The following is a 14,454-nucleotide window of genomic DNA, read 5'->3' as shown; positions in this document are numbered from 1 at the left end:
TTTAGCTTCTTGTTATGCTTTAAAGTCCTGCTGTCCCATTTCCTGGGAATTACTTTGGCCAGTACACAGACTTCTTATACATTGTTAAGGTGACATTCTTTTGCTTCAGGGGCATTTTACCCAATATCCCAAGGGATGGTGTTAATGCAGTGCAGCATCCACCATGTTTTCAAATAGCTTTATTTAATAAGTGTCTCTACCAGAGAAAGTTTCACACAGACTGCTGTTTCAAAACTGATTATACATGATGACCTAGGGAGCTAATTATCATCCTGAAGGACCTCATTATTCTTTTCAGTTATGATAAAATACTGACAATACTAAGAAACAGGAGTTACATGCCTCTATCCTAATTTGAGGCATTGCAAAGAGGAGTTATTTTTACAAAACATGAAAAATAGGTTCAGGGATTTTTTTAAATTAAGAAAAAGTCTTTATTCTGCTGAAGATAAACAGGGAAAGATGCCTATTTCTGATTCACACCTACTCTGCTCTGCTCACTGTTGGTTTTGCCCATGTAAGATTTATGGCATGAGTTATTTCTACTAGTGGGGTAAAAGAGGAATCCTCAACACAGAAACATGATGGGAGAAGGAAAAAATTACAGTACTGCTCTCCACTGTTCACCTCACCAGCACAGACTGGAGGTGGCCACTGAATTACAAATTTGAAGAGGTGGCTTGAGAGAGGCAGACACAGTCATCCTGTAGGCTTAACTACCTACAGGAAATACATAAAATGTGTCTAAGACGCAATGAGAGGGAAAAGAGGAAAAAAGACCACCACCTAACAAGAAAATGCCTTTATATAAATTGGAAGAAACTGAAAAAAAACCCAAAACCAAAACAACAGAACACTCACAACATGTAGATATAGAAGTACCTGCTGACTTTTTATGGATATGCCTACTGAAATTGTAGATAAAACAGCATGTATTGTGAGATCATTTATAATACAGTCTGATAGGATAAAACCCCAATTATTCTGCAATAACACTAATACAAGTACAAAAGAAAGCCATTGTCTGTGGAGAACATGGCACAGGTGATACATTCATTTCAGGTGAAATGATGATCAGAATAAGATCCTTAACTAATTAAGTTTAATCTTTCCTGCCCAAACTCATTATCCTTACTTACGTGGATTTGCATAAGCCAATTCATACTACCTTTCTTGAATGATGCCAGCACATATTTTGTAAGATAATACTGCTGTAATCATTTGCAAAATCTTGCCATTTTTTCCACAAGATCATTTATTGTGGCTTATTGGCATCAGTTCCTGGAATAGTAACCATTTATTGCATTTTGCAGTAGAAATAAAAGATCTATGCAAGTTTCCCAAGGAAAAAATAACTTGTGAGTTTTCAGAAGGAATTAAACTGTCTTTAAAATTAAATGGTTTTTTTGAGTTGCATATCCATAACTACAAGACAAAAAGAATTAATAGAAGTCCTTGACAAAAATAAAGGAGGGAAAAGGAAAAAAAAAAGAATAAAAAGAAAAGGATTTGTAATGGTATGACTTGTTAACTAATTAGATGCCTTCTTTACTTATTTGGAGCAAGAAAAGTCACATCTTTTTATAAAACATCGCTAGAAAAGCTTTTACCAAATTAGAATCCTTGCCTCTAAGTATATTAAATTTAATTCTCCCTTTGTGTAATCTCTTTATTTTGTATGGTCTTATAGCCATAACATGTTTAAAAACTCTGTGCAAAAAGATTTCTTTTTTCAACTTAGAAATAAAAAAGCATTGTTTAAGAACCCAGTAAATCACAACTGAACAGTATTTTAGTATTATATTGCTAATTTTATTATTAGTGCAAATTCCAGCTATTAATCCAGTAAGTTTCATAGTTTCTATCTCATCATTATTTTGCATTAAAATTTTCATATGCACTGAAAGTCTCAAGGCACTTGGCAGATTATTGCACACATGGGTGATGTGTGAACAGATTCTGCAAAGTGGCATTATTTCATTCAATAGAGCATACTTGCAAACTGCTTCAGTGTCTTTCGATTTGTCAGCAGCTGATCTTTAATATCTGCCTGGTTTGAATACAGCAGTACATCCTGATATCTTTGCCTTCTCTGTGTTGTGCATGCCTACTCAGACCTACTCAGCTCCCTGCTCACCGAGCGTTGTTGAGACCTCCCTGCAGCAGCAACGTGAAATTGAATCTGCTTTGCTGACACTGGGATGCCCCCACATGCTCTCTTACCTTTTAACCTCAAAACTCAAGTGTGCCTTTGCCAAAGCCTGTGTTCCTCTCCTCCTGTTGCTCCCACATGTGTTTCTACCACTAACAGGAAGCAGGTTTGAGGTTTCCATTTTCCAGTTTTCCTGACTGTGAAGGATTCCCTGAGGATCAACAGTGATGTCTGACCAAGGCAGCACAGGGAAGTATTAACACTTCACCACTGGCCTTGTCCTAAACACACAGCTGATCCCCTTGGAACAGCTCACCAAATGAAGCCTAAGGGTTCTCATTTCCCTGGAATCAAGCCCCAACAGCCTCAGTCCCCACAGAAGAGAGGCCCACAGCAGTGTTGCTCAGAATGGGTGCACCAGTCCTTGCTGACATGAGCTGCAGAGTGGATATGGTTCAGAACAGGATTTCTGCACTTCCATACCCGCAATTGCTTCTGTAATTTCTTATCAATTTCTGTTTCACCTCATAAAGAGCTGGTATTCAGCCTTCATCCAGAAAAGACAACTGGTGTTATGGTTCAGGTATGCTCCTGCATCTTTTAATGAGATGATTTGGAAAGCGGCTTTATAACATTTTCCTTTCTCTTATTCTCTTCAATGTTTTCTTGCTTTAAAGACTACCTTTAAGTATTTGTACTGACTTCCAACAATAAATTCTTTGGAAATTACAATATTCTTACTACACAAGCAGAAAGACTCTTAAAATGGAATAATACTTGATCCTGAGATGTGTAGAGGTTTACCATAAAAACATCAAGTTGTAAAAGCAGAAGGTTAATTTAACCAGAAAGAAACATGGAAGCCAATTTAGAAAAGAGTTAAGATAGAATTTCTGTCGTGGGATTCAGAATACTGGCCAATAACAAGCATTTTTTCCTTTGCAAAGCTTTGTAAGACTTAAGTTAGGTGATGCAGATCCAAAGAAATCCTCATACCTTCAGTCCATGCACATTATCTTTACTGCTACAGTTTTAGCAGTTCTGCCAGGTGCTGTTTTCAGAAGCCCTGTGCCCCTACAGAACCATCTCCGTGGGCACACACTTCAAGGGAAGTTCTAGAAGCACCAAGGACGTGGAATATTATATCAAACCACTCTCCACCTTAGGCTCATGTGTCCTCATTCACATATGTGAAATCATCTAAACTCTTTGCTCACTAGTTGTATTTACATAAAATTAGTACAAGCCCCTAACTACAAAAAAATGAAAAAATAAATATTAGTGTTAATTATCTTTCAACATTAGCTTTTCTACTTAAGAAGCAGTCATTCAAAATGAATGCTACAATAAAAACCACTCTGTATTTTTTTTTCTTATTTGCCTAAACTTACTGATGGCTTTGATTTTGCCTTCTTTTCTTTTCCTTTGACCCCTTTTCTGTTGCTGGTAAAGTAATGTAAGGTGCCATATTCCATCAAGGCAGCAAACACAAAAATAAAGCAAACTGAAACAAAAAGGTCCATTGCTGTCACATAGGAAACCTTTGGGAGTGACTTCCTAGCAATTGTACTCAGCGTTGTCATGGTCAGCACTGTTGTGATCCCTGTAAAGAAAGAAAAAAAAGACAGAAAATGGGAAATGTATAGGTAATCAAATAATATTGTCACCAAAAAAAAGTAATCATATTAGTTCTTATTTAATTAATGAGTCATATAAGGACTGACCCACAGGAGGGGTCAGTGGGTTCACCACTGATTACATTCATGTACATTGGTGCTATGGCAAGTATCCTTCCCTATGGATGCAGCATCCTCTCTGGGATCATAGAGAAAGCAGCACATTTCACCTTCCCTTTAAATCATCCTATTTTCAGCTCACACTGAACAAACAGTGAGATTAAGTTTGTGAAATTTTATAAGTCTGACATGAAATGTACACATAAATGAAAAATGGGTACAAATAAGCACACAAACTTTATAAGCACAAGAAGGTCCCTTAGCTCGAACTATTAAAATTTTAAAAAGAATGCATTCAGAAATAAAAGGTGTATTATTTACCAATGATTTCAAGCTTATGGTAAACAAAAGAAAAATTAATAATGTTTCCAATTGTCTGCTTCTGAAGAAGACATAGAAGATCAAATTTGATGACATTCACAGCTTTCTGGTCTCATTGTCTAAGTTATCAGCTATGCTTTCAACACTGTGTCCTAAGTAATAAAAAATGTTTGCCCTGATTCACTTACATACAAGCTAATTATGAGAACAAATTGGCCTTAATAACTATGTGTTCAAAATTTATGCTCAACTGTACCACTCTTCATTAGTTTAGCATTTACAAGGTTTTAACACTTTCTTCTTATATTTGATGCTTCAGGGAGATGCAAATCCATTTACATAGTAGTCCAAAATTAAGTGTGACCTTTCCTTTGAAGAGCAATACTTGAACACACAAATAATTTTTTATTTACATGCACAAGATTATTTAAAACTTAAACAAAAACAACCAAAATAAAACAAATAAACAAAAAAAAGGCATTACACCAGGCTAAAACTGTCTATGGCTCACAAATCAAAGCATGGAATCACTGGTCGCTATGGACTGTTCCTGCAGCAGGAAGGCAGTAGTGTTTTTCCAAGAGATTTCCCAATGAAATTACATGCCTAAATGGGCAAACTGATAACCAGTGTTCTTCAAAAGTGCTTCACTCCCACCAGATACTTTTGAAAACAGATTTGGCATTTCCTCTGTGTAACTAAATATTTAAATATCTGAAATCACCCCAAATCTTTTGCTCAGGGAAACCACAATCTTCCAGGATCTTCCAACAGGTATGAGATAAAAAGGCCCAGCCTTTTCAGGGTACCAGACCCCAGCACACCTTCCAGGTGGGAAATGGCACCCACCATTCCGTGTACTGACATCCGTTCAGAGAGAACAAAAAAACCCAAATTTTTCCAGCCTTGTCTGCTATGTGAAAGGCATAGGGGGCTGTCACAGGGAGCAAACCTTCAACAGCAAAACAGCTACCTGCCATAATAAACCTGGCTGAGGTTTGGCTTTCTTGTATTAATTTCTCTTTCCATAGAATTGTGTCTATTTGATAGGTATTCTCTTTCTCATTCTCCAGAACATTTGCATGTAAGAAAAGTCATCCTACAAGCTGTCAAGTGATGGCTTTTGCATGTTTACAAGAAAGGAGTTCAGAGTCACCTGCAGGGAGCTGTAAATAAGATATTACAAAAGTTTACATTCCATCTTGAGTAGATGAAGGCTAGTACTGCTGAACTGAGATCTTGAAATCTTCAGCTGTGACATCAAAGACAGAGTTCTAGTTTCATGGCATATAAAAGTACTTTGTAAAAACAAAAAACTGGATACAGAACTAGAAGGATACCAATAGAACACTTTCTTCCTGTTATAACTATTGTATTGAAACTAATCAGAATCCACAATGATGTTCAATGAGTCAAAGAAATCAGATGAAATTTCTGCATCAAGGTCTAAACCTATCAAAAGTAATTTTCACTTATTTATTCAAGACTTTAGACTCACTTCACTAAATTTTGCAACACTTTCAAACAACATAAAGTTAGAGTCCAAGACTGAGATTTTCTTCCCTCACCTTTTTATTAGGCTACTGAGCCATGCTTGCTCTTGCTTACTTTCTCTCTTGACTCATTAATCTGGCAGGCTTGGTGATGGTCCAGTTCCAGTGGGAAAGGCAGGGAGTTAAAGTGCGGGCTCATGCTTCTGGTAGCAAATTATCTTGTGGGGTGAGAATGGTGTGTTCACAGCAATACAGCTGATCAGGAAAATTAACTCACACCTCTAACTTCCTAAGATACAACTCTCAGCTCTTGACCCCAAAATAGGTCAGACTGCTGTCACTAGTTCTGCTACAAGCATCTGTCCCTGCTAAGCTCAAAGCTTTGTCCTGTGCACTCTGTGTACCCATTTATCAGGCTTTATGTGGGGACTGCAACTTTTCTCCAAGGCAGCACAGGAATCCCAAACAGTCAAACTTAGCAGACTGATGCTGTGCTAAACAGATCAGCCAAAATGACACTAACACAGAATTGTCTTTGTATTAGAACTTGCAATACACTTCAGAACTGTCTGTAGTAAAAGCAGGATGTTTTGGGAATTATAGGCCTAACTTCTTGAAGTGCAACTTTGGTTGCAAATTTTCTGTCCTATCCTAAAAGAATAATTGAATAATTCTAGTAAAAAAAAAAAAAACAAGAAAAAACAAAAAAAAAAAACCAAACAAACAACCCCCTGAAACAAGCAAACAAAAACCAACCAAAAAAACCCAATGCCAACAACACAAAAAAAGCAACAAAAAAACTAAACCAGATTTACACCATTTTTGGTCATGTAGTAACGACTTGATTTGTTCCATAATGCTAATTGTCAGACTAATAATTGCCACATGGCAGTCCCTGGAGATGATAAAAAGCCATAAAGAAGAAAAAAGTATTTATGTGAACAACAGCAGACCGACAAACTTGGATCGGGATTTCCATGCTCAGCTTTGCTTCCTTTACCTCTGCCACACAACTACAGCAGGATTCTCCTACTCCAACTGTTGCAGTTCAAAAGAGAGAATGACCAATGGTCACAGTCTGAAGGGGCATAAATTGTGGTTAATTTACTCCCTGCTGCGCATTTCTTTTCTTTTGGAGTACCAGATCCTTCAAGGCTGAAAAAAGACATTCTTACCCAGAGAAGTCCTTGCAGGAACTGCATCCTTATTGATCCAAAATGACACCCATGAAAGAACAACTGTGAGTATACAAGGAATGTATGTCTGAATAGTAAAATATCCCATACGTCTGCTGAGATCAAAGAATATTGTCATAATAATATAATCACCTAAAAATAAAAAAAAAAATTATATGACATATCATATGGTTTTCGATTGTATCATTATATGTTAGTCTTGATCTAAACAGATATTGCACAAAATAATACTCAACACTTTGCCTTACCAGACAAGGTATGAGAAATTTCAGTGGTATTTCGTAGCCCTACAAATGCAAACTGATACAATCTCCAGTATTTTGGATCTGCCACTTCAACAGAGGTTTTCTTCCATTTGTATTCAATTTCATTTCTGGGATATCCATCTAGAATGAAACAAAAAAAATCAAACACTAAGCCATAGAATGTACATAGAAAGCACATTTTCTGATCTCTGAAGTTACTTATAAATTAAACCAGAGCTGTACATTAAGTGGATTTGAGACCATCTATAGTCCTTTTGATACACTTAAAATTTAACCACAAAATAATTGGTCTCAATTTTAAGTCTAGGTAAATGTACAATCAATCAAAAACTGTGTAAATACAAATGTTTAGAAAATATCTACATGGTATTCTCAAACTCCAGTAATAAAAACTGGCTCAGAATCATCACTATTAAATCACAAATGTCATTACATTATCATTAAATGATCAGAAAGAGCTTAAAAGTACACTTCTTAGTACCTAATTTGATTGTTTAGGGTAGACCTCCTGAAAGGAGGCTGTAGCAATACAGGAGTTGGCCTGTTCTCCCATGCAGCCAGTAACAGGGTGAGAAGACATGGCCTCATGTCTGCATCAGGGGAGGTTCAGGCTGGATATCAGGAAGAATTTCTTCACTGAAAGGTTGTGAAGCATTGGAAGGGGCTGCCCAGGGAGATGGTGGAGTCACCATCCCTGGAGGCACTCAGGAAATGACTGGACATGGCACTATGGTTTAGTTGAGACGTTGGTGTTCAGTCATAGGTTGGACTTGATGATACTGGAATTTTTTGCCAACATTAATGATTGTATGATTACAATAGCACAATTCCCTAGGATTTTTTTTAACATAGTTTGCATCAAAAATAGAGCCTGAAGGTAGCGGGTTTGCTCATATAAACTAAGTTCCACTGAAAGGAAAAGGACTTCTACTGATTCAGCATTTATAGAAGCAAGTTGAAGACATATCTTATTCTTCCTTTTAAGTACACCATATGAAACTAATTCAAAGTTTCAGGCATAAGAAAACAAAGTTTTTCCAGGAGAATGCATTTCCATTAACTGTTATAGGCACTGTATTAGACTCCTAAGCAAAAAGACTATTTTTAAAGTTGCAAAAAATACATGTTATTCAAGGAATTCATTAGTGTATTAAGTAATACAATAAATCCAGTCAAAACATGAATGGTCAGTTCTTTCTTTTGCCTCAAGGCTTTAAAAAGGAAACATTTTCTCTCCTGAGGCCAAAATTTAAGTAAATATAAAGCTGAATGTAAAGAGGACAAAAGTGTTTTACCACGTACAGCTTGAAAACTCCAGAGGACAAGAGTGTTCATCCATAGGAAAATTATGAAGCTGAAGATAACATTCAGCATTAATTGTCAACCTAATTAGAAAAAGATGGAGAAGAAGAAAACAGGTTATATTCAAGAATTCTGACACTTCATACTACATAGTAAACAACATGCACAGAAATAAATTTTGCCAATTAATGGATATTATGAATAGCCTCCTGTGTATCAGGAAAACAACATCCAGCATTAGTACCAAAGAACAAAACAGGAATTATTATTGCATGCAACTTGAGGATCTGTGTTGTTTCAATTGGTATTTCAAGCCATTTCCAAAATTTCAATTGATTTTGGGGCACCTCTCAGCTCTTCAAGAAATAAGGGATAAAAATTAGGGTCTGAAGACAGGGGAAAGAGAGGAGCTTATGATAGCACAAAAAGGAAGCTTTTGTAGAACACATTTATCAAGTCACATTGCATTTGTCATCATTGTATCTGGTGGCTCTACATAAGAGAAGAATTGTGGGGCACACTGGACTTGCTCTATACTCATGGAAGCAGTTCTGGTGAAAAAAGCATTTGGATAGGAAAAGCAAACTATGTTTCTACCTATCTAATGTCTAAGGCATTCAAATAATTTACAACTTATAAACATTTTAGAACTGGTTTAGGACTCATAACTGTCTGAACTAAATCACTTTCTGCTTTTGAAAATGCTATCACGAATTTCCACATGACTTCCAAAGAATAAGTGCAAAACCCAGTTCTGCTACCTTTCACTAGTAAGCCAAAGCAAGGGGCTAGACTTCAAACTGACTTCTTTGCATTTAAAATACCTCCTCCTTTGTTGGCAACACTGTATAGAAAGGCAGAATGTCTTCTAAAATCAACTTTAAAAATTGCCATAATGCTCACATACTTGACTGTGTGCAATGCTTACATATTAGACAAGAGATAGGAAAAGACTCTGAGACATGCTGCCAGATAGTTTTATAAGTCTCTGAACAAAGTATTTATTCTACACAAACTGCCACTATGACCTGACCAAAGGTTTATAAGGAACCTGTGAGAGAAAGGAAGAAAGACCCTTCCCCACACTTTCAAGCAGAATACTTGCATCGCTATGGAGATCTTTTTCAAATTTTTTAGCTATGGTCTATGCATTTATTGCCTTTACTTTCCACTTTCGATTTTTGGATTGTTAAACACTCAAAGAAAAAGAAAACAAGATGAGCCTTGTGTTCAAAGCACCACAACTAGATCTGGAATCACAGAAGGTGCAATGGACAGACCATGGGACACCCTCAGAGGACATTCGGTAAGGCTGGTTAATATTTTCACCACGTCTGCCACCTCAATTACCAACAAGGAAAGAGTGGTGATACAGGGGAGCCCACGAACCTGGAGAACTGTCAGATCATATTGTTGTTCCTTCAACAAGCCAGATATGAACCTCTCAAATGTTGTTTTACCTTAGGTCAAATTCAGGCCATATCTTCACCCATACAGATGTTTGTGTGTTGCAGTGCAGGGTGACAGCCTGTTCTGCTGTTCTGTTACCAGCTCATTGTACTTTATTTCTCATGTTCTGACACAGTAATTCTAACCTATTGCTCTTCGAGGGCTCACATGATTTTTTGCTTATATTTATTTCTTTCTATTACTTTGAATCTCTTTAGAAAATTTTTTTTCATTGAAAATGAAGGACAATGGAAGGGTAAAGTCCAAGTATGACTCTACAATTGCTAATTAGAAAAAGAAAAAAAAATTAGCATGTCAACAGAAGGGGCTCTCTAGAGACTTTTATAAACACCAACTGGCATAATAAACCATTTAAAAAGTGCTCTTCAGAGATGTCTGTATGCTCTCAAATAATGCATACTACGAAAAAATTAAGTGAAGAGAATCCTTGTAAAGCATTCTAATTCTTACATTTGATACATGAGAAATTCATACATCGTTCATACAACATATACTGCATATGAACAGAGCATAAATGATTAAGAAGAAAGTAATTTAAAGTGCCACTTTTTGTTTTATAGATAACTAAATAAACAAACTGTTAAGAACAAAATCATATTTATGGCATCCTCTGCATAGACTACTTCTTGATCAGCCCCTGACTTATTACAGGATTTGTTCAGCATATTTAGAAAATATGACAGAGATGACCCTAAAATACTTTCTGTAGACTACAGCCTTTCAAGAACTGTTTGAAAAGTGACTCAAAAATCAGTACAGATAGCCTTAAGCTTAAAAGCAGCACAAGCATCTCCCATTTGCCAAGTAGAATTATCACCAACATGTTTGTTTATGCCTATTCTGGATGAATAGATCTGCTGATTTTAATAGCTTACAAGTGCAAATATGTTAAGAAGTACATGCAGGACTGGGGCCTTAGCTTTAATCAAACTTCTTATCATTTTCATTATTTGAAGCATTTAATATTTTACTTACAGAATATAATTTGGTGGAAATTAGATTTTAAAGTATTTCAACCAAAAATAATTTATCTGCAATATATTAGTGACAGACCACCATGATGCTATATACTATAATAGCATCCTTTTTTAAATAATGCCTGTACCTAAATTCAAAATTTGAATGAGATCAAATTCAAAATTTGAATTGAGATCAAAATTTGCTATTACCTTCAGTTGTCCTTAGTCAATTATCTCTGCATTGTATTTCAATACTGCAAATTTAATTTTTTCATGATCAAATGATCTTTTTTATTTTCTTGTTTAATCAATTCCTTGCAAATTCCTATGGTCCATAACAAAAGAGATGGCAGGAATTTGATTCATATTCATTATTTTCATATTCCTGATCATAACAGGAATATGTTTTGATTATTTTTCTACCCAAATAATAGAAACCCACCTTAGAGTGTACAATACTCTTCCATCACTCCAGATTCGAAGCAAACGGTTTGGAGTTGTAATCCAGTGAGCATCAGATTTCCTTGAGTTCCGGAAGAAAGTGTCTGGAATCCAGATTTTTCCAACCATATTGCTATTAAGCATAAGCACCTTCATTGAGCTGTTAAATTTTAGACGACTGTCATACCAAGTCTGGGCAAAAATTATATCTATAGTGTATTCCTAAAAACAGAGAAACAACCATATCTATGTTTACGTTTACCAACATCTGCAAGCCAACTGTTTTTTGACTCGTATAGAAATCCGAAGCCACTTCCTCTATTCTCGTTTGTATTACCATTTGCATAGCAGACAGCAGCCAGTGAACCCAGAATGAGAGACAAAAGATGCACACAGCCTTCTGTCGCTACCTCCTCTCCCCTGACACACACTGATTACTTCAGGAAGAAGATATGTGATGGGAGTGTAACTTGGAGGTTCCCGCACACTGCAATCACCTCTGGGGGCCCTGGACAGAAATTTAATGGCAACCTTAGTACTTCAGGGTTAGACTATGTTAACACAGATATTCTATACTTTTAAGAACCAAACAAAGTAAGCTTTCAATGTTTTCCCCCAAACTTTTCAACACACAAGTTAACATTTTTCAAGAAATTTCAGATTATGAAGAATTCATGAATATGTGGAAATCAAACATGCCAGTTTGCAGAACTATCTGTTACCATCTGCCTTGTACACCTACCAACATACACACAAAAGTATACATAATCATAAGCAAGAAGGAAATTTCCCTGAAGAAATTCCACTTTACTTGTTAAAGCCTCAAGGAAGTCCTTCTGTAATAGAAAATCAAATTCCTCTGTAGACTTATGGCCAGAAAAGAAAGGTGAAAAACAAAATAAATAGATAAAAGGTAACCCCATTTTATGAAATAATTCTTGACACAGTAAAACTTGAGAGGGATATCAATACAGATGCATAAAAGAATTCTTCTTTCTGAAGAATCCAGCCTGTTGTTTCTGCACTTCAGACAAAGTGGTAAAGCAGCAGCTCTCCGTGTTGTCAGAGCTCTAGACCATACTCCGACCTTAATGGCAACAGTCTCCCTACCCCATAGCAGATGTGATCTTTCCTGCACGGCTGCCCCATGAGGGCTTCAATGAGAACTGGGCAGCTCCCCTGCAGGGAAAGAGCTGGAGGCCAAGCTGAAACACTTGGTGCTGGTTGCTCACCTCTCAGTTATGGGTTGAATGGACAGGAGAAAGTGAGGAAGAGATGGTGTCCACACTCTTGCTTGAGCCAAAGGGGTAAGCACTTGTTTACTTGGTCAATAAAAACCCATAGTGCAGTCAATCAATTCTGTTTTTAAATGAAAGCTAAAGGCTTCATTGATTGGAGTGGATTTTTTTTGTTCATTTTCCTTTTAAGCAATCACAGCAGCCAACTGTACAAGTTACAGATTCCTCACTGGCTTCAGCAACTGATACCACCCATCTCTTAGGAAAGTTTGAGAAATTTGGCACGTCATCCTTGAGAAGTACCAAGGCAGATATTCAAGAACTATCTTAATCTCTCTTAATTTTCCCACCTCTCCAGATGGGAGAAGTACAAATTCAGGAAACAGATATGCTAGAGGGAGGTTTCCTCTTGCTCTATGATGTATGGCAGATGAATTACCACCTGGTAACTTAGTGTTTTCCAAAGGTTATGAACAAGTAATGCATGAGGCAAACAGTGGAGAGACAGAGAGAACAAAAATACTATAAAAATGTAGTTTTAAGGTGACTTTGTTCTAAAACGTTGCATATTTCTTGAGAGTCACTGCCATCAGAGGAAGATTCTGAAGGTCAAAACAAGTCCTTGACTTATTTCTTTTTCTGCAAACAGAATTCCAGATACCTGTGAAAACCCTGGAACTGTTTAAGCTTAAAATTCAGCTTTCTGTGCTCATTTGTAGTTACAACTGAAAATGAAACTTGCCTTGCTGTAGTATAAAGGAGACCCCAAGGCAGGGCACCAGAGAAGTGTTTTAATGGGCTTTAATGGGACAGAATGAACAAAGATTTATGCACTGCCTTTACAATACAAATAGGAGAAATGAAAAAAGAAGCGAGCAGAATCAACAGACATGATGAAGTGTACGAAAAGTGAAGACCATCTGAGTTTGAAGGTGCTACTCTTAACAGCCACTTCACAGTAGCAATGACTGGTTTGAGAAAAAAAATTATCTAAGTCATTATAGTCAAATCCACCCAAGCAAGAAAACACAGCTTGTCATAGAATACCAGCAACCCTATTAAATTAGACTAAAAAAGGAAGATTATTTTGAACACAAAGAACAAGGGAATGGCCTCAGCAGACTCAGATGCTTGTATTCTTTTGCCTTTCAGTATTAAATGTGCAGGTTTGTATCCTGCTAACTCCAAACAGCAGCACTGTGTCAGCTACTAAGCAGAAAAATAATTCTACCTCAGATTAAACCAGCATGTATTAGAGAAGCTGTTTAGAAAACCCTTGGGGGAAAAAAACAAAACCAAAAACAAAACAAAAAAACCAAAGCAAAACCAAACCAAAACAAAACCAAACAAACAAAAAAAAAACCAAAAAAAAAAAAAGAAAGAAAACAAAAAACCAAAAAAACCCCACCAAGAATAATTCTTCATGATACATTGTCCGGTCGGGTGTCTGTCTCTGCCCAGACACGCATAGGGGGTTCTGGGGCAGCCCGTGCTTCAAGGACGAGTCTGGACTCTGCAGTTTTTTGATCCTCAGATTGTTTATTATTTCTTATCTGCAGAATTTTCTTTCTGCCCAGCAGAGGTCTGATCTGCAAGGCAGCCAAGGGCACTCTGACCACCCACGGGGCGGTTGTGTCTTTTTATACTAAAAACTACGTACATCATATTTACCTTTATTTCCCAATACCTTTCTCCCGTATTAGCAAGTGCACCTTCACCATGGACCAATCCCCAAGTGCCAACATCACCACAGAAAATGGATGACAAGAAGAAGAAAGAAGAAGGACAAGACACGCCCTGATCCCTCCATCTTGTCTCCATAACCCCCCTGTACCAAAACTCTAAAATCTGTATTTCACCCTGTAAACGCATCATTCCTG

General features: G+C 36.8%; 1 protein-coding gene across 2 annotated transcripts in view; it reads right to left on the bottom strand.

The window, feature by feature from the left end:
- GABRG1 (gamma-aminobutyric acid type A receptor subunit gamma1) overlaps positions 1-14,454 on the bottom strand; it is a 60,108-nt gene that overhangs the window by 10,652 nt on the left and 35,002 nt on the right. For both annotated transcript variants that reach the window (XM_036381982.2, XM_054514610.1), the window contains 5 exons: positions 11,338-11,558; positions 8,467-8,549; positions 7,147-7,284; positions 6,878-7,030; positions 3,544-3,755 (listed from right to left, as the gene is read on the bottom strand). In XM_036381982.2, the coding sequence (XP_036237875.1) occupies positions 3,544-3,755; positions 6,878-7,030; positions 7,147-7,284; positions 8,467-8,549; positions 11,338-11,558 (807 nt within the window). The remainder of the gene's footprint in view (positions 1-3,543; positions 3,756-6,877; positions 7,031-7,146; positions 7,285-8,466; positions 8,550-11,337; positions 11,559-14,454) is intronic.

Source organism: Molothrus ater, chromosome 4 (genome assembly GCF_012460135.2).
Source record: "Molothrus ater isolate BHLD 08-10-18 breed brown headed cowbird chromosome 4, BPBGC_Mater_1.1, whole genome shotgun sequence".
Lineage (NCBI taxonomy): Eukaryota > Metazoa > Chordata > Aves > Passeriformes > Icteridae > Molothrus > Molothrus ater.
The sequence above is the reverse complement of the archived record's forward strand: the minus strand, read 5'-3'. Positions and strand labels throughout refer to the sequence as shown.